Source organism: Chelon labrosus (assembly GCF_963514085.1).
Source record: "Chelon labrosus genome assembly, chromosome: 8".
In the NCBI taxonomy this organism is placed as follows: domain Eukaryota; kingdom Metazoa; phylum Chordata; class Actinopteri; order Mugiliformes; family Mugilidae; genus Chelon; species Chelon labrosus.
In genome coordinates, this window is record NC_140358.1 from 6,729,815 (window position 1) to 6,750,540 (window position 20,726).

Here is a 20,726-nt window from a genome sequence, read left to right on the forward strand (position 1 = left end):
TGGCACATGGAAGAGACATTCCCATTGATCTAAGTAATCTGTGGAGTGAGATAGGTTCTGTGGAAGATATTAAATTGTATTTGTCTATGTTTAGTGGAGATCAGTACAGTTTTGGATCTTTCCAATGTGTTTTGCCAGTCGGCATCTTCATAATTACAACCTAGGTCTGTCTCCCATTTGCTTTTAATCAATAGTCTATCATAAATTGGCAGATTTCTATTCAAAAGGGGGATTCCTATTTGGGAATATAGGTAATAGAGGACAAAAATAATGCTACATTATAAATATTATATTTTTTTGGTAAACTATCTTCCATAACATGTTATTCTATAATATGAATACTTCTATTACATTATACATTTTTATTTATTTATTACTTTTAAAGAATATATAAACAGATTACAGTGATTGAAGTATAATTTTTAAATAATTTTATGTTTTAAGGTTTCCTTTTTAACTGTTTAACAGTATGAAGAAGACTGACTGGAACCCGATGACCTTGTTTACGCTGCAGTTCACAAAATATCGCGATACATGTTGATTTAAAACCGTTCGCTCTCACGAGATTACGTCAACGTCAGTATACGTCACAGGTCACGTGTTTGTTTGTAGCGCTTTAGCGTAAGTACACAGCGGCGTTACTGTCAGTCTGGCCATAGATTCTCAAAATGGACACAGATAATACGAAACAACAAACGCCATAGAAAGGTACTGTCCTTCCCGACTATCCTGACGTGGTGCGTACTCACTAGTTAAGTTGCAGTTGTTTTGGGTCTAAATAAAGATGTTATTCAGCACTTGTTACTTACGGAGACTAGCGATGTTAGCTTACTGTGCTAGTTAGCTATGTAAGCTAAGTGTAAGGCTCGTAGCAGCAACACAGGAGGGTTAGCCAGCCGGCCGGCAGAGGCACTAGTTAAGATAAGATAAGATAAGATGGGACATTATTCATCCCCGTGGGGAAATTAGTGTTTTTTCAGCGGCAGGAAACAACAGTGCAAGATGCAAAAAGATACAAAAAAATAGAATACGGCAGACAAATATGTTATGTACAAAAAATATTAACACATTGCATCAGTCTGTGAAGGTTCTCAGTCATCCAGGTCAGTTCTGAAGAACTGAAGAAGCTACTCGGATGAGTGGTGAAACGTCTTCTCAAAAAAATTTTTTTGAACCTTTGTTGGAAATATTACTGCATCGGGTTTACAGTGGCTAGTCAGAAGTTGAAACAACCAACTTGTGTAGTTGAGAAGTCAATTAATAATTATTCAGTTTGACACACATGTCATCTGTGTTAAACATGTGGGTGTATTTGTAGCCACGCCAACATTGCTGCTTGCTACAGTCTGTATTTTAGAGGCGATGTGTTCGCGTTAATCTGTGTGAAGTGGGCTAAATTGACACGCGGGACTGCTAACATAGCAGTGACCGGGCTGTCTCCGACTCTGCACAGCAACTTCCTGCACTTCAGTACCGAGCCCCGCTCCAGCGAGGATGTTCCCCAGCCTGGCCCACAGACCATGGCATGTCTTCTGCAGGGTGTCCTTGCAGCACAGGGGGTCCCTGTGTCAGCGGTCCCCGAGGTTGCCCCAGCTGTGCTATGGTGAGCATTCAGGACTGGTACCAAACATTAGCCGCGGCGATTAGTTCTGCTCAGATTACTCTTTTAGCCTATAAGGGAAATGCTAACTATTATTACACATTTTACACAGGCTTTCAGAGTGGAGGCATTCACAGCTTGTGGTTCAGCCTTCCGGACTGCCGCGTAGTGTCTCTGGGGATGGGCAAGGTCCACTACTACTCTACCTCTGGCAACAGTAAAGGTGGTTCTCCCAAGCCACCATCAGGCGATGCTCCCACTGCAGAAAAGGTCCTGTCTGGTGCTACAAAAGTCACTCCGGCTGCATTAGGTAAACAAACAGTGTATTTGCATTTTGTGTGGCATTGTAATGTATACTGTAAAATTTCCTATTTTAAAAGCCCTATTTTCACAGGACTAATATTACTTGTAAACCCATGTTGTAAAAATTACAGAGGTTGTCTGCGATCTTAATCCCATGCAAATTTGCCATGTCCAGAATTAGTAAAGTCAAACTTACACAGCATTACTCACAATATTTCTCTAAACACAGAAGTCCTGTGATATTACTGTGATTTGGGGTGGGGTTATTTTCCGAGGAGTTTTTGTTTCCTTCAAGGCTTTAATAATAATTACAGAATATGCATTGGCAATTATAATTGAAAGTTTGGACAGCCATTTGGGTTTAAATTCAGCATGGTGACCCATTCCCAGAAAAAGTCATCTGAAGAGCAAAATCTGGGTGACATGCATGGCAGCATATTATGATGAATTGGATTTTATTTATTGATTCATGAATGTGTTCATCACACTGGTAAAGGTGGAGCTGATTTAGGCTACACACTGTCAGGTAATTTGTGAATCAGTACAGTCGTACTAATCCTGTGCAAATAGGGCTGAAATCTTCCACGTATTTGTTTGTTATCTGTCAACACAACCGCAGGAAATGGTTCTGATAAGTTAATATTTGTAGAAAAAGCCTTCATCTGAAGAATTTGGCTAACAAATATCACATTTTTGCTCTTGTAGGTTCGACACCCCTGGGTCTGACTAAAGCAGAGACGATTCAAGTAAAGGGTAAGGAGCAACGTTTGCTTGTACTCCACTTTAAGCAGTTCTTACATGAGTCTTCTTTCCTCTTTTTTTTTGTTTTATGTTTTTAGTATCATCAACATGTTTACATGTCCTTCTGTTGTCACTTGTAGTCCGGGCTGTCCTGAAGAAAAGGGAATATGGAGCCAAATACACTCAGAACAACTTTATCACTGCAGTCAGAGCTATGAATGAGTTCTGCCTCAAACCAAGGTACAATTTTTATTTTATTTTATTTATTTAATATATACATAAACAGCCCAATGACTCCTGGGATAGGCTCCAGTGATCCACAAGCCTCTACAGGATAAGTGGTTATAGATAATGGATGGATGGATATACAGGAACACCAGCGGCCGAGAGGCATCCGTCTGTTGAGAGCTAACACAGATCCTTTCAGACCACTGCCACTGCACAAATTCCTTTGGGTTAATAAGTAAGCATGCTGTTGTAATTAGCTAATACGAGACTGCCTACCATCATTAAACGCAGGTCTAATCTGAGTGTACGTCTTAACCTCTTCCCTCATGTGTTCACAGCGATTTGGAGCAACTCCGGAAGATCAGAAGGCGCAGCCCCCACGACGACACAGAGGCTTTCACTGTGTTCTTGCGGTCAGATGTGGAGGCAAAGTTAGTGTTAAACATTTCAAGAGATTTGAACACTGCATTATATGTCTAGTCACAAAATATTAGTCAAACCACAATTTTCAGTTGATGCAGTTATTTTTCTCTGTGACTCTTAGAGCACTAGATGTGTGGGGAAGCCATGAAGCTCTGGCCCGAGAGAGAAAACTCAGAAAAGAAGTGGAGAGAGAGTACCAAGAAAGTAGGTTTTTGTCTTCCATGGCCTGTATTTGGGGCTCTCTGAGCATGTAGTAATAGTGTAAGAAAGCACAACATTTACGACTTTTTAAATCAATTTCTAATGGAGACTTTGATGAGAAGCTTGATTGTACTTTTAAATATAAAGCTGAAGGTGGCTGTCAGATCACTAGACATTGCACAAGGACTAGAAATTCTTACTTCTTACGTTCACGAATTAGCACAGCACATCTCGACCAATGCAAAACAAAAGTGTTAGCCAAATGTAGCCAGACTCTGTTCCTATCAGAGTCTGGTATCACGCCATTAGGATTTCATTAATGCCCGTGTTTAGGCCTGGTTTCCAGGCCAAAAAAAACAAGAAAGGTGTTGCTGAGCTGTTTCCAGACAACAAGTAGAGGCTTCAGGAAGTTAAGTGGTTAACCTTCAGTAGAACAAAACCCTAACCCTTTTTTACACTTTGTTTTTTTCGTGCTTCAGAGGTGCTTGTCGGCTTGTACATTTGTTTACCTTTGGATAGAGCTTATTATGCTAAGCTGCATACTTACTGATCCAAAATAAAAGTGGCATCAATCATCTCAGTGTTCGCCAGTATTTTTGTTATATATTTATTTTAGAGCTGAGTTAAAGTTACATTTTTACTCTAGAATGATATTGTTTATTGTTTTCTTTTAAGTGATACCATATTATTCCATTTCCATCTTTGGTCTGCTGCTCTCCAGATATTTTTCGGAACCAGCAGCTGTTGAAAGAATACAAAGACTTTTGGGGAAATACCAAGGTGAGTACTTCCTCCCCTCAATAATTTGATCAACTCTCCACATTGTGTTTTAAATGGGAAAGAGAAAGTAACGTAGACGTTTCCTGTCACCATGCCCAAGTTGCCCAAATAGCAACAGTCATTTTGGCTCGACCTTTGTCCACGGTGCAGGAGGTCACTGCATCGATATAACAATGTCATTATGTGTTGACATTCATGCGGTCCCTCTCTCTGTACTGTACGATGCTGATGTTATTTCAGTCACTGTACTGTTCTGTACTTGTCTGGTATGTCGTGGTGTATTCTATACTCGGCTCGCTTGCTTTGCCAGAACAACTCTCTCCCACATGCCTCGTGAGATAACTGTATACGGTAAATACAGACTACAAGGCAGAACGTTTCCGTATTATATTTATTGTCTGCATTTCCCCTTAATGTTTATATTATCAGAAACAAACACAATGTGGTTAGAGAATGCTAGAACACCTCCATCCACTCAACTTTCTGCAGCCTGTTAATATCTTTCTATGTTTCTTAAAGCCGCGATCAGGCAAGAGGACAACATTTCTACAAGGGCCAGGGAAGGTGGTGATGGTTGCCATTTGTATGTAAGTTTTTTTTAGCAGTTTCTTCTTGTTTTTGAATGCTGTGTGGTTTTGCTGTAATGTCTTCCTGTACTCCGTGACTGTAGGATACACAGTAGGAGGTGTTGGATTAGAGAGAGGAACTACAGTCTGTTCTCAGCAGAGTTACTACACACAGTATGGTGAATAAGCATTAAGAGTGTAACCTGAAAAAAAAAAAATCTGGTCTACATAAACATGGTTGTCCAAGACATTAACAGATGCGGCATGTAAACAGTGTCATCCCGCAGCATCCAGGAAAAATGTGGATGTTTCTAACAGGAAGTGCGAGGGAACTTTGTGTCACATGCAGCCCTGTAGCCTATTAGATTAGGGTTATTGTGTTAAATGGACATGTGCAGTCACATGAAGTATACACAAAGACTCACGGGACTCGATAAGCCAAGTGCTCATTGCAAGAGAGGTCCAGTCCAGGTGTAAAACCTGTGATTTAGAAGCTTCAGGATATTAAATATAAAGGATTTCTACACTTTTTCTTATTAATAAAAATAAAGTTAAATAATTAAATAGTCATATAAAATCACTAGAAAGTCCATTAGGTACACTAGTGAAAACAAATGCTTTCTAACATAACAATCCTGCACTAAATCATGAAGGTTATGGTATTTAGCATTTGTTTTAAATAACTGAGCGAGCTGTTGATTCGACTGTGTTTTAATTTTGGAGGCTGTGGTTTGTATTGTGTTGTACTGATACATCTTTCTATTATTGTAACAACCCCATCACAAGTTAGGGTTTCTTTCATTATTTGTATTCACTCAATTGGAACAATTAACCACTCGCCAAATTTAATATAAAAGCTTTTATAAGGCGACCTTATAAAATCTGTAAACCTTCTAAATCACATCTATTGTTAAACATTAAGTTTATGTTTTAGACGATGGACTTTCTCTAAGCGCTCTAATTACTTATTTTCTTCGTTCTCAGCAATGGACTGAATTTCGTCTTCAAGCTCCTGGCCTGGGTCTACACTGGATCAGCTAGCATGTTCTCCGAAGCCATCCACTCTCTGGCCGACACCTGCAATCAGGCCCTGCTCGCTCTGGGGATCAGCCAGTCTGTCCGGAACCCGGACGCCGTGCACCCGTAAGCGCCACACCTTAACGTCCTACTACTAAAATGTTGTGCAGTTACTTTGAGATCTGTCCCAACCTGTTCTAGTCATTACAGTATCGAACTGTAGAAGTAATGAGTCGAAATTTGACCTGTATTTTCACAGACTAAACCAGACAAAACTGGTATTGATGTCCCCCCCCCCCCCCCCCCCCCCAAAAAAAAAAAAAAAAATACTTTTTCTAGAGCATCCCTTTTCGGATAAGGCTTGACAAAATTCTACATACTTTTGTGAAAAACATAAAGTATCTTCAGGTTGAAGTGTATAGTATTAACAAAATACTGGGGGCTCAGTACTGAATATTGGCTATATTGGAGCTCTTGTGTGTTTTTTAGGTATGGCTTCTCCAACATGCGCTACATCGCCTCCCTCATCAGTGGCGTGGGTATATTTATGATGGGAGCAGGCCTCTCTTGGTACCATGGCATCATGGGATTACTGCACCCACAGCCTATTGAATCTTTGCTATGGGTGAGTTTCTCTGTCTGTAATAAAATTCTATGTAAAGGATTAAAAAAATTCTAACATGTCACATTTCTCTGTTGCAGGCTTACTGCATTTTAGCAGGCTCCCTGGTATCTGAAGGAGGTAGGATACAATAATGAACAAATAGATCATGTTAATAGATGTTTATACTAGGATTCTGCAGTTTATACTTAAACATCTGTTTTTGTTTTTCTTTGTCAGCCACCTTACTAGTTGCCATCAATGAGATAAAGAGGAGCGCCCAACTGCAAGGACTGTCTTTTTATGAATACGGTTTGTATGGCAGGGATCATTAAGACATTTACATTTAGTTCTACAGTGAATCTGTATCAGTCACATAGCATGTTCTTATTATGATTCTGCTTTAAACTGCAGGTAAAATGTCCACAAGACAATGTTTTTGAAAAACTTAGGATGTCCCGTTCAAGATCTTTTGACCCCCAGTCCGATACTGATAATTTAATTTCTCCTAGACCCCCTGTGCACCATGTGACTGTATTAAGTTGAACAAATTGGGCTTATAAAGCTAATGTGGAGTCGAGATAGTAGCTTGTTCTTTGGCTCCAACAAACTCAACGTGTAAGGTTTTTTTTTTTTTTTTTTTTATGTAGGTAGTGATTCAAGTTGTTAGTACTGAATGACAATCTCCTACTACCAAACCACCTCATTGCATCATTTACAACCATCTGATTGGCTTCCACAGTACTTCCACAATGCAGACATGTTTAGTCAAGTGATTTTGGTTCTTCTTCTTCTATTTTTGGCAGCTTTGACACGCACAACTGCTGCTAAAAGAGAATAAGAAGACGCTTTGACACTACAGGAACATGGCCAGGGGCTCGGCTGAAACTCGATCTGATCGTTTTAGAAAATGCTTAGATTGGCCCGTTACTGGTCTTGAGATCCCAGCTAGGACAGCCCTAAAACTTAGCCTCATACTCTGTACTGAATGATAAAACATTACACCAAGAAATTGCTTTTGTTTTGATCTGAGCAGAATGAATTCACCCGCCATCAGTTTGTAGATAAAGCACAACTCTGGACTACGAAGGGTATCAGTGTGTCCAGACAGTGGCTACGTCTACATGGACAGTATTTCTCCAACCTGACTGAAATCATTCTGCTCAGTGATTCCAACTCAGCTGTTTACTTAGAGGCCAAATAAAATGATCTGATAAGTGTTTCTTTATATAAAGCACAGTAGAAGTTTTTTTAATGTTTGCAAAGTGGTTCTCCTCACTGGAGAGCGTTAAATCTGCAAGAAATATGACAGAAGACTGTTTTCACTAAGAGAGTTATTGTAGTTTTGGAGTTTTCGCCAGACAGTGTCATGTATAAATCAACCCTAAAGGAACACATTAAGCAGAATACCTTTATAAGTCGTTTCCTCAGTATTTTTAAAGGAATCATTCTATCCCCAGTGTTTAGACCCGTAGAAGAGGCTAATCACCTCACATATAATGGGATTCCATTGTATTTAGCAGGTGGACGAAATGGAGAAATCTGTATAATGTGGTCTTGCATTGTTTCTTGCAGTAATGCAGAGTCGAGACCCGAGTACCAACGTGGTGCTGCTGGAGGACGCTGCTGCTGTGATAGGTGTCATCTTGGCTGCTGGCTGCATGGGGCTCACCTCACTCACAGGTAAACAAACATAAATTACCCAAAGTCGTGCAATTAATAACTTCTCTTATGTTTTCTGTCCTTACTGATTTATTATCCCTTGTCCCAGGTAACCCGTATTATGACAGTTTGGGCTCTCTTGGCGTGGGCACGCTGCTTGGCGCCGTCTCAGCCTTCCTCATCTACACAAACACAGAGGCTCTGCTGGGACGCTCCATACAGGCAGAGCAAGTGCAGAAGCTTACAGAGTTTCTGGAGAACGACCCTGCTGTAAGGTCAGCAAAGGAACACAAAACTCCACGACTGCAGAACATAAAGCAGTGCTTGTTTATGTCAGGTCTTGAATCATTCATGTGAGCCAGTCTGACTGGTCTAACAAAGGCTTGGTAGTTCTGCTAATGTTAATAGAGAACTCTCTGGCTTAAAATAGAACACTTGGTATTTACTGGACTTGACATGCAACTGTCCTCATGACCAGTTGTGCAGCAGGATAAATGCCTCAGTCACATAAATATCCAAGACAGAAATATTTACTGTCACATTGAGTACTTGTAGTAAACTGTAACATCTCCTGTGGTATCCTGGAGTGTGGTTTTGTTTTTGTGTAGGGATATAAAGATTTCCTGAAACATTTTGTTTTTGTGACGAGCAGGGCTATCCATGACGTGAAGGCCACAGATATGGGACTGAGTAAAGTTCGCTTCAAGGCGGAAGTTGACTTTGACGGCCGAGTGGTGACACGGTCTTATCTGGAAAAACAAGACATTGACCAAATCCTCAATGTGAGTGTCCTCATGATTTCACATACATATTCAAGAAGTATCCTCAACAATGTTTTCATTTTAGTATTCATGCTTGATGTAAATTTAAACCTCATCGCTCTCTTTTTGTTCTGCTGTATGGATTGTAAACAAACAACATTTTGTGACCATTAGAAATGCATTAAGAATCTGATGGTCCTTGTTGTAAACAGCAAAAACACAGACTTCGCTTTTAATGTGCTGTATGTTTTCTACAACTTTTATTTTGCTTCTTTATGCCTTTTTTAGAGTTAGAATTTAAGAATATGCCATAATTCACATATACAGTGCCTGTAAAAAGTATTCATCCCTTGTGTATTTTCCACTCTCAGTAAATGTTATCATATTTACCAGTTTCAATGCTAAGTAAGACTCCAGGTTAGCAAGGATGTTTCCATGGGGATGGCCCCCCACAGGGCTATAGTTTATCTAAACTCACTACAGTAAGATAAGCAGTCAGGATTTGGCAAGGGGTAGGAGCTCTCTGGTATGTGGTCAGCAGACCAATCAGAACACCAACAAATCAGTGAGAGCACATTAAGTGAAATGGAGATCACTTGAATCCTGCAGCTGTGGGTGTACCAAGGAAAGTTCTGCTTATTCACACAAATGTTCTTCCATGGATTCGACCCAGTCACCCAACTGTTTGTTTCTCTGAAAATAAAACACAAGTCATGTTAGACATGAAAACCAGTTGATACATCCTTAAAATGGTAAAACAATAAGCTTAGGACCGTTTACTTTCTTATATGCTTCATGGATGTTTTAGGCACGCTGCCTCTTTCAGTTTGTGAATCCAAACTGAGCTTTAAGTTTTCTAAGTTTTTACAGGAGTCTTTACTGGCAGGTGTGTCTGCAGATGAATGGCTGCATTTGTGACAGATCTCTTATGACATACTCTTGCTCTTACAGATTTTGCTTGTTTGTTTTATGGATTCACATTTATGTCATTGCTTAAACACTTTTTGCCGGTGTTAGGTTGTCCTATTTTCTGAACCTATACTGTCATTGTTTTCCTTACATTTTGTTCTGCTTATGAGAAGCATGTTATAATCGAGTTAAGAAATGTTCCCCAGCAATAAAGATTATTTACTGTGTGTTTTTGTTGCTCTCTTCAGGACATTCAGCAGGTGAAGACCCCTGAGGAGCTGGAGAACTTCATGCTGAAACACGGGGAGAACATCATTGACACACTGGGAGCTGAGGTAGACCGCTTGGAGAAAGAGCTCAAGGTACTTAAATATAAAAACTTTTGTTGATGCTACAATTTCCCTAGAATGTTGTTGAATTAATCTGCATATCAGAAGTCTTTTGGACTTATTTTAAACTGGATTTGTCTGTAACTCTGTTTTATGCTCCCATAGCAACGCAACCCAGAGGTTCGTCACGTAGACTTGGAGATACTATAATACTTATGGGACTCTGCTGAGGAACCATCCTGCTGTACAGAGAAGAACGGTAGAAGAAGAAAAGATGAAAGGAGGGTCAAGCCTGCCTCTGCAATCTGTCTCCCATTCTGACCACCATAAATCAAACCAGTCATCGAGTCTTACTGTAGAATAGTCCAGAAAAATATACAATGTTTGAGCCTGCCAGAGATCCACTTTCACAGGAGAGTGTTTGTGGCTGAGGACTATCGTTAGTCTCCTGGTGGTCGTTTGAACTCACATTCCTCCATAAATGTGTCTGGATTCGGTTCATTCTGTTTCAGAAACAAAATCAAGAACAGGACCAGTGATGTTTACTAGACTTGTACTTTAAGCTTGAACCACAGTGATAATGTTTCCGTTATTAGTGCAAAGGAAACCTCAGCAGTACGTTTTCTTTAATACCTAGACAATATTAGATTTTGCTTTTAATGTAAAAAAAGAAACAGAAGATGCGGCAGGTTCTCTAATTAAGACGAGAACTGGTGATGAATAGATTGTATTGCTATTACAGAAAAATGGCAAAATATGCAAATTCAATTTTCATGTGTTCAATAGAATTGGAGTCGTGGATAGTAAATATACTAGCACATGACGAGCATCTGCACAAAAAAAAATAGAAAACAGGGTAATTACTGCATTAACTCAAGTTCTCATGATATTATGAAGGCAAGGTGAAAATCTAAATACTGTTGTGGGCAACATAATCTCTACACAAGGCCAGAAGACTTAGATTAATGATGATACTTCAAAGCCATGAAATGGGCATCTCTTCTCTTTCACTTCTCTCTTTGCCAGCTACAAACGGTGATCTCCAAATTTTAGTTTAACAAACATATTGTGAGGTTTTCAGTTGATCTGCAGATGAATTTATTGATCCAAAGATAAAGGAGGATAGCTTGTGTGTAAATAAGCGGTGTAAACCAATGGACTCCCTCCATTCAGTGTCCAGCTGTCTAAACTAAAATGTAGTTCTAATCATCTGGGATGTCACCCTGTACAGGACGTGTGCTGAATAATCTCCTGCTCTGTGTTTCTGCTGTATAATCTGTGTAATTTTCATTCTGTGAGCACGCAACTGCAACATCTTATTCTGCTTCAGGAGGTGGGTCGAGCCATTTCATCTTTGTTAAGAGGGTGGATATATATATATTTGTTTTTGAAGGTGAAAATTTTCCCCTTTGGTTACAACGATGTTGCCACAGCTGAAGGACTTGGAATAAATTTGAAATAATTTATTAAATTATTTTGCTTTCTCTCATTGACTTGGATGCCTTATTCATTTTTATTTTTATTTTGTCTGCACATCTCATGGATACTGTCTAATTATGTGTAGAGCTTCATCAACTTCTCAAAAGCTTCTTGCAGCAGCTCCAGGGTTTCTTTCTGGACAGGTAAGAAGTCATTTTTATTTTTTTGTTTTTGTTTTTGGAAGACTTTTACGCACATGAATGCATCCAATCCAATAAGAAGGCACATTTTCAAAGCATCCTCTCTCAAATCTGAGGCCCGTTTCTTGTTTAGAGCTCAGATGGTTGACTGGAATGCAAACCCGAGTCCATTAGATGGTGCAGTTGTGGGGATGAGAGAGGGGGGCACTAGCCTGTACGCTGACGTCAATAAAAACAGTCATTTCCAACCAGTCTGCGCATTGACCGACCATTCAAAACATTACGCACAGCACCGCGGCCGGACCACGCTAGACTACTCGACTGAAATAATGTTTTTTCGACCGAGCCCGGGGAGCGGAGACAGTGCGGACGATGAACCATTGCAGGTTTTTCTCCACCATTGAATGTTGTCTTCACATTTTGGGTGTTGCGCGCATATCAGTGTCATGTCTCGTCATACCATTCCCAACTCAGTTGTTGCCACTGCCCATCCTGTCCCCGTTCATGTCTCCCCTTCTTCGGAGAAAGAAAGGGTCTTGCTTGTGCACGTTGATTTTTGTTTTTTAAAGAAATGAAACCCTCAGACTGATTTGTTTCATTATTAGAGAGGAAACATCGAGACGCGTCTGTCACGTCTGGAGATCACCACATACATCTCCAGTCCCTCCGCAGCCTTCTGCACATCGCATCGCCGCTTTCAGTTGCATTTAAATGTAGATTTTTTTTTGTTAGCGATTTCAAAAATGAAGCTGTGTTTTTGTAATATTTTTGATGCATCCTGTTTTTTTTTTTTTCTCCCCCATTCTCCATTTTTTTCCCACCTCCAGCAGCCCACAGATGGGGGCGCACTAAACCTGCACAGTTGGGGTCTCAGATTTTCATGAAGCCTCCCCTCCATCACCACAAGCCTGTGGTTGCAAAACCCCAAACCCCATTAATCTTAAACGCGGAATTGAATTAAACAAATGGCGATGCTGTGCGGCAGTGTAATCGCTTCCCATTACCCATGCAAAAGAAACGAAACTCATTTATATCCTTGCTTTTACGCACCGCGTGTTTGCTGTTTATTTTCTAAATGATCGATTTGCTTGCTGTCTCAATCACAGGTGCAGGAGCGTCGAGAACAAACCGGGTAGTGATGGCAAGGAAAGTCTTCATGGCGGATCAGCATCCTCCTCCTCATCACCACCACCCTGCTCTACGCTTTTAGCCTCTTTACAGTGCTGCCTTGTCTAATCATGTTCAAGCAGCATTGTACAGGGCTATGACAGCATAGAGAGCTGCGCTGCGTTCCCCCTGACCCCGTGGATGGCAGCCAGCAAATGACATCATCCGTTAAAAAGCACAAAACGGCGAGGATCTGCGTGGATCGACCCCCTCTCTTTTAACTTGGTTGCTCATGCAGTCACTGAAGAGCATTGCTTTTCTTTAGGTTAAAGAAAACTGGAGCACACGGAGTTCTCCTTGGATTGAATTAATCAATGCAAAACCTAAATCCCTTTGCAGCCAGTGCATCCAACCAATCAGAGACATTTCATTGTGTGTGCTTCTCTATGCTGTTAACGTCACATTAGTCACATATAATAATTTTTGCTCACTAAAAAACACCAAGTGTCATTGGACTACACTTCTGAAGATGTTGAACCAGTTCCCCTTTTTTCCCCTGTAGCTCGAGCAAAGCTGTAAAACATCAGGCAAAACCGCGATTAAATATTTTTACAAGTTGATGATCTGTCCAAAATTTTACATTTTCACACAACATTCTGTCTTTTTATGTATCCTCCCACCGTCCAAAGACATGCTCATTAGGTTAATTGGTGATTCTAAATTGGCCGTAGGTGTGAGTGTGAATGGTTGTCTGTCTCTCTGTGTTAGCCCTGTGATAGAGACCTGTCCAGAGTGTACCCCACCTCTCGCCCGATGACAGCTGGGATAGGCTCCAGCCCCCCGCGACCCCTCACAGGACATGCGGTTACAGAAGATGAATGAATGAATGAATGGCAAAAGCAGGTCAGGGACATATAATTTCTGGCTACCAAGGAAAAACAGGTAATTTTTTTCTAGGCCCCTTTGAAAAATTGCTGGTTCAATCTGTAACTCCCTTGTTATGGTACAAACCGCTCTGTCCACTGTTGGAAAGGCTATTTTGTGAATAATATGATTGCATGTATCCATGCAGCTACACCATAACTATATAAAGAAACTTTATTTATTCTAATTTAAATGTTTGCCTTTCATTTTTTTCTCTTCAATATCCAGTAATATGCAAAAGTTTGAAGAAGTAAAAGTAACATACAAAGAGCAGTGAATGGATTGGTTCAGTGACATGGCCACACTTTGCCACAGCACCGGTTCAAAGGAAGACTTGGAGACAGAAGTTCATTATGATAACTGGGGCTGTTGTTGTGCTCCAGAATAAAATTTGGGTCCGAGCCTCAGAAACCTTTGCATAGAGCTGGTAATGTTTAAACTGAATTGTGTTCCTTCTGCTGTCTGCAAATTGATCCCTTGACTTTCGCTCTCTGTCCAGAGCGTCTGTTATCCTCAACTCCGTCTGATATGGGATTAGTGATGAGAGCATTGATAATGAACGAGCCTCCTCACTAATTGACTAACAGGCTTAGGTTTACCAGAGGGGAAACTAGTTCATGTGTCCTCAGTGGACAGACACGCAGACCTGTTGACAGACCCAGCCAAAAACTTCTCAATGGGAATTTTGCGATAACCTAAGGTGAGAAGGCTGAAGTTATTTGCTCTAGATCATAAAGAACAATCACATTCATGAATCACAATATTCAACATATTCAACAGTACCACATGTTTTATTACAAATTCCCTTTTTCTTCACTAACAATGGCCGTGGAGGGAGAGTCGTGGTTTTGCTGCCTGTGTTTCAGTCCAGGCCAGGTTCCTGTGTGAGGTCCTGAAGGGAGGAAGTGAGGCTTGTTGTTTCAGGCACTGAACATCCTCACTGGCTGCAGCTCACGCAGGGCTGCAGGCCGTTCTCGTTGCAGGAAGTGCACTTGAGGGCTTTGAAGGAATCCGTGAAGCAGTTGCGGAACACAGACATCTTGCTGCCATGGCACATTGGGCACGGGACGAAGGCAAAGCCCCCGCAGGTCTGGCACGTCTGGGGAAGCTGTACCCTCTAAAAAAATAAAATAAAAAATGGATAGATTATTTTTGAATATAGTGCCAATGTTAATGTTAAGTATAAGCCATGTTTTTAAGCTGAATTTTAAAGGAATTTTATGACATTTTGACATATATTTCTATTTCAGATGTCAGAAAGTCACTGTAAAAGATGATTTTAATGCAGTGTACAAAAAGTCGACATCCTCGACTGCCCAGAGCCAATATATAATCCAGCACATATGCTGCCTTCATGTTACGTTGCTGAGTTTTAATCCCACATCATATTTTCGAATTTTGTACTCCAAGTATATCTCCTGTTTATGGAAAAGAACTACAGACATGTAACAAATGTTTGGCAAAGTGACTCCATTTAAATCTAAATTAAATCCTTTAATTGGATCAAGTGGCCACAGGAGTAACTCATTTGGCCAAATTATGAGTAGTTCTGTTAACAGATGTCCAAACCAAACATACTGAACAGTCCAAACTGGCTCAAACTGTCATGGAGAAAATAGAAGGAGGCCTGGGGGCCCCTTCCTCATTTTTTTGTTTTCTAACTGGGCCCCAAAAGTGGTTGGTTTGCCTATTGGTGACTTCTACTACTTTCTGGAGGAGATCCAGAACTTTCCTCCCAGTCTGTGTTAAGTCAAACTTTATTTTTCCTGACTTAAGTTTTCTACTCAACAGACAAACATGAATGGTAGTAATCTTCTACTTTACCTGTTACCTAAAAGAAAAAGAAGCTTATTTTCTGACGTTTTGCTGGATCCGTGACTCTCCAGATAAATACACAATTCTAGCCGCGTTGGTGGCCAGTTCTGGACTGATCAGCGCATTCATGACCTTTTAGAGCTGCATTCTTTTTAATAGCCTGCAGTGACTGGAATGCATGACTTGAATGCCATGACACTGCTTTGTATTTATTTATGAGGACTTCTGTGGCGTCAGAACTCCAAATGAGGGACGCAGGAAAGGCCACGGCTTGTGCGGCTGCTCAGCTCAGCGTAAAACCAAAATAGTTTGTACAATCTCACTGTACCGCAGAACCGTGTACTCGGTGTGTTCCAACAAATGTGTTAACGGCTGAATCAATAACAAGCCCTACATTATTGATGGCCCCTTATTGATGTGCATGCATTTTTTACACTGCAGTTTGCTCATGTTTTATTGATAACATGAGGGGAATTGACTGATCTTGTTTGCACTATCTTCATCTCAATGACTTTGGATAAATATAAAGTTCAAATTTGTAATGATAATAATCATCTGCTGCGTTAATATTATATGTGCCACAAATCATACAGGGAAATAGTTCCTATTAAACATTCGAATAACGGTTTGAAGAAGGCTTTGTGCTCAAACATGGCAGCATTTTTATTTAGCGTGAAATGTGAGTGTTTTGTCCTCGCTTTGAATAGTTTTGACAAGCAACCATTTGCATTTTTGGTAACATTTGAATACTTTGTCGACTTTACAGGAAAATCATCCGTTCAGCCAACTTCAGTGATTCAAAGGAACGTTTCTGAAGAGAAGACACAGGAGACCAACCTCAATTTTGGTCAGAAGATCTTGCAGCTCTCCTGATTCATTCATGCCAAGTATTTTCTCAGCACCCTGTGAAACACATATAATGAGCTCAGCGCTGTTGCATGAGATACTGACGTTGCGTAACTTTAGAAAGGAGTGATAAGAACTGACCCCTAGGTAGTGTCCATCAATGAACACGACCGGTAACGAAGGAGGTTCTCCCACGCGTTTGCAGCGCTCCTCCAGCTCCTTCCCGTACTCGATGTCTAGGGCAATGTTCTTCTCCACGAACTTCATCCTGTGGTTCTGGAAGATCTTTCTGACCAGCTCGCAGCGCTCAAAGGTCGTCCTCACCACACGGAAACTGGTGGTGTAGATCACAATCCGCCCAAACTCAAGGGATAACTCCATCTATGAGGGCGGAAACACACATAATGAAGTTACATGATCATGTTTTTAGTTGTGATCGTACATTTCCAGTGAACAGTGCATTTATTAAACCATGGCTCCTGAAATACACTGGGGGTTATGCTGTAATGTTTCAGTGTATGTACTTGACGGGAGCCTTTCAGAGGCTCTGATATAGCAGGATTACTGACGGGATTACTAACACTATCAATAGCAGAATTATCACACAGTGATACTTGTTACCACTGTTGTGTCTACTTTAATGCTTAAATCAACACGGGCTGCATTTAATACTGAATTATTGCCAAAGAGAGAGGATAAATATCAGGAGGAGGCAGAGGCCACCACTATTGTGACCCATTTATAGCCATTTATAGATGGAACATTAGTTAAGGATTTACTGACCATTAACTCTTCATAAAACGGTACTTTTTGTTCACAAGGCCAAAAATTATAAACCCAAAATAAAATCCTTCCAACTATTTCTCAACTATTTCGATTATTATTATTTAAATCAAATCACAATCAGAAATTATTCCAAACTAAGAGGACAGTGGTAGAAAATGATATGGATTATTGTTGTGAAAGTGGTTTTAAAAGATTTCACAAATGATGCAAAACCAGGATTTTAACTTTTAATGTCCCACTGATGAAAAAATTTGAATCTTTACACATTTTCATTATTATGAACTGTCTGTGTTTGCATTCCTTAACAAAAATCTATGTTAATTTACTATTAGTGTAATCCATAAACTAATATATGAACATGAATGCAGAATGCTTATTCATCATCTGGGATCGCTGCTAATGCAAACTGTTTCCTGCTTTTGCTGCTTCGCATTAAAAACATTACCCTGGCAACACGAGACCTGACCTTTACTGAACTTTAAACAGGAAGTTAAATGTGTTTGTCTTTCAAGTTGCTCCGCCTTTTTTTCATTTTTGACAACAAATCATTTTGCAATATTTCAGGGAGCAATGGAACAAGAAGAGGCTGCCACAGTGAGCTGTCACATGAAAAGCTGCAGGGGATGGACGCGCTGCACACCTCCACCTTCTCAGTGAGGTAATCAACTGCTTTCACTTGTGTCCTGCTGTTCATGGACTTTTGCCATGTGCAGCGCGAAATCAGATCAGACCTGTTACATCATTTATAAGGAAAGGGCCAAATATTGTGTGTTTTGTTCTTATTATAAGATTTCTGTGACTTGTAGCGAGCATGAAACCACATTAAATTGCTCCTCATTTAAAAATGCCTCAACATATTTTAACAATAAGAATATCATTTTCACACCATAGACTTTTATACTTTTGCAATGGAAGAGACAATGCTGATGGCATTTCCAACGAGGTTTAGAAATCAATTTATTGTTCAGAAATGCGAATATTACTCAATATAAAGTATACTGAGTAATATTCAATCAAAATTAACATGTATTTTTGTTAAATATATGTTTTTAGTGTGTGCAGTGTATGCAGTTTCCCCATGGAACGATAAATATTATTTTAATGCATAAAGCTACTTATGTGAAGTAAATTCTGTACAAAGTTTTTTCCACTTTGTAAAACAACTGATATCATAAATGTAAAGTGTGTTAATTATTTTAACGGATGAAAGATCAAGAAACAGCAGTTTCTTTTGGGATCTGGGATCAAAAATTTCCTTTAAAGTTTTATAGTCTACTGAAGACGTGACTTCAACTTCACCAGAGACGATTTTCTTAGAAATGACCTTCTATAGCAGCACACGAGCCAAGAGTTACCTCAGAATAACAAACGGTTCTTTGTGCAGGGATACTAGAAAGCGAAGCGCTGAGAATTCATTAACCTGATTAGTTTCTCCTGAAACACTTAACGAAATGCATCATTAATCTTTAATTGTTCCGTGACCTTGTCCTCTATTGTGAGCCTTTGTCCCAGTCACACGCCTACATGCAGCTCCTACCTGTAACTGGACTTGACACTGATGGGAACGAGTGTTGAAACCGTCCCAGCATCAACGTGAATTTAAGCAACAGGTTGTCTTTGATCACACTCATTCAGAAGTACTTACACTGTTGGAATTAGGCAGGTTTTCAAACAGCGTCTGACCTGCGCTGACTTTGTGCTTGACTCCTCTCACAGTCCCATTTTTACTGAGTATGTTCACCCTTTTGGTGGTGAACATCCAGTCCTTTGTGGCCCCTGCGTACATGAGCAGCTCATCGGGCTCACTCTCGCTGTCATCCAGCTCGGGGCCAAGGTATCCGTACAGGTGTCCCTGTACATCTCCACTTGTTGAGGGGGTGCTTGCTCGATCAGCGTCAGAGCTGCTGGTGCAGTCTGAATCCAGGGAGTCCGAAGGCCCCTCATCCTTGAACATCTCCTTCAGGACCCGGCCGCTGTTCCCCGAAGCCACGCGGAACCTCACCCGCTTCTGTGGCTTCTCCTGTCCTGCCGTCAGCATTGTCCCCTCCATTGCAAACCCTCTGCCACATCACATGGTCCACAGCACCCCAGTCCAACTCCCTGCTCCTCATTCGGAGGTACACATGCAGCTCGGACGTAATGTTTTGTTTGCCATGGATTACTACCTCGTTTAATCCTGAACAGATCTATAAATGACTGAGAGCCTGTAAGCTGTCTGCAGTCACACTCACACAGCCGGTAAATAATACATGCTTTCCTACCATGGCAACCAAGCAAACTAAGCTCAGGTAAAATGATCGTTGTCTTTTAATTATTCATCACAGTTTTCACCAAAGCTTTGACAGAAGACTTTTAATGGCCTGACTTCATATGCTTTAATCAAACAAACAAACATTTCCCTATTGGGTTTAGATGACAGCCAACACTGGGAGGAAATGGTTGTGTCAGCTACAAGATTTGTTACTGTTCTGTTGTTGCTGCAAGCTTGGAAAGAAGGTGAATTTTTTCATTACCTGCCCAGCACATGAACAATAAAAGCATCGTGTCCTTTCATCATTTTAACTTTAGTCTTCCACTCTTTTGGTTCTGGTTCTGGCAGAATTTTCTCAACCGCTGGATGGATTGAGATGGAATTTTGTACAAATGTTTGTGGTCAACAGATGATAAACTCCTCTGATTGTGGTGAAAATTTGCTCCTTTCTTAAATGCTAATGTCTCAATGTATATCCCGATGTTGGATTGGTGCTTAAATCTGTGCATGCATTTCTCTAAAGTGTAGTGATCCTCTGACCTAGCACCATCATCAGATAAAAACTTTGAACTTCAATGATCTTCTGTAACCACTTGTCCTGTTAAGGGTCACGGGGGGCTGGAGCCTATCCCAGCTGTCATTGGGCGAGAGGCGGGGTACACCCTGGACAGGTCTCCAGTCTATCACAGGGCTAACACAGAGAGACAGACAACCATTCACACTCACACTCACACCTACGGCCAATTTAGAATCACCAATCAACCTAACCAGCATGTCTTTGGATGGTGGGAGGAAGCTGGAGTACCCGGAGAGAACCCACACAGACACAGGGAGAACATGCAAACTCCACACAGAAAGGCCCAGTCGGCCCATAGTTTCAGACCGGGAACCTTCTTGCTGTGAGGCATCAGTGCTAACCACCACAACACTGTGCCACCCAACTTTGAACATTTGTGCTCACAACTAAACACCTACAACATAGATAATATTAACACAGCAGTACTTCGTCTTAAGTGTTAATTAGCCGATGCTTGCATGCTAAAAAATCCTAAAAACAAAAGGTCAGCAAATTAGCTTTATGCTTTCAGCATGCTGGCCCAAAGCAGCACTGTATGTTAATAAGGTGAAATAAATATTTTTACTCTTTTGCACATTAATTAAACATACTCTCATATATCTCTCTCATCAGTGTGTTTTCATCCCAGTACACATTTTAACATTTCAACTATTTTATGAAATGAAATCTCCAAAAAAAAC

The 20,726-nt window shown here is 40.6% G+C and overlaps 2 protein-coding genes across 7 annotated transcripts; one reads left to right on the forward strand and one right to left on the reverse strand.

Annotated features, from left to right (window-relative positions):
- The first annotated feature begins 569 nt into the window (after positions 1 to 569).
- On the forward strand, positions 570 to 11,618 carry slc30a9 (solute carrier family 30 member 9). 6 transcript variants are annotated; one of them, XM_084550286.1, is made up of 18 exons: positions 570 to 737; positions 1,423 to 1,603; positions 1,713 to 1,910; positions 2,609 to 2,656; positions 2,785 to 2,884; positions 3,211 to 3,303; positions 3,417 to 3,499; positions 4,218 to 4,276; positions 4,796 to 4,863; positions 5,827 to 5,985; positions 6,349 to 6,484; positions 6,562 to 6,601; positions 6,701 to 6,772; positions 8,036 to 8,143; positions 8,232 to 8,397; positions 8,775 to 8,904; positions 10,041 to 10,154; positions 10,287 to 11,618. In XM_084550286.1, the coding sequence occupies exons 2-18, from the start codon at positions 1,495 to 1,497 to the stop codon at positions 10,329 to 10,331; spliced, it is 1,728 nt and encodes a 575-aa protein (XP_084406412.1). In that variant the 5' UTR covers positions 570 to 737; positions 1,423 to 1,494; the 3' UTR covers positions 10,332 to 11,618. The 6 variants fall into 6 exon arrangements, 5 of the variants coding, with proteins under 5 accessions (XP_084406412.1, XP_084406409.1, XP_084406410.1 ...); XM_084550283.1 differs by having other exon boundaries at positions 1,454 to 1,603; XM_084550284.1 differs by having other exon boundaries at positions 570 to 708; positions 1,389 to 1,603.
- A 2,379-nt stretch (positions 11,619 to 13,997) lies between these two features.
- grxcr1a (glutaredoxin and cysteine rich domain containing 1 a) lies at positions 13,998 to 19,268 on the reverse strand (the record flags this gene model as incomplete). Its single annotated transcript, XM_084550514.1, has 4 exons — positions 13,998 to 14,888; positions 16,424 to 16,489; positions 16,574 to 16,813; positions 18,864 to 19,268. The coding sequence occupies 4 exons, from the start codon at positions 19,266 to 19,268 to the stop codon at positions 14,709 to 14,711; spliced, it is 891 nt and encodes a 296-aa protein (XP_084406640.1). The 3' UTR covers positions 13,998 to 14,708.
- Between the last annotated feature and the right edge of the window lie 1,458 nt (positions 19,269 to 20,726).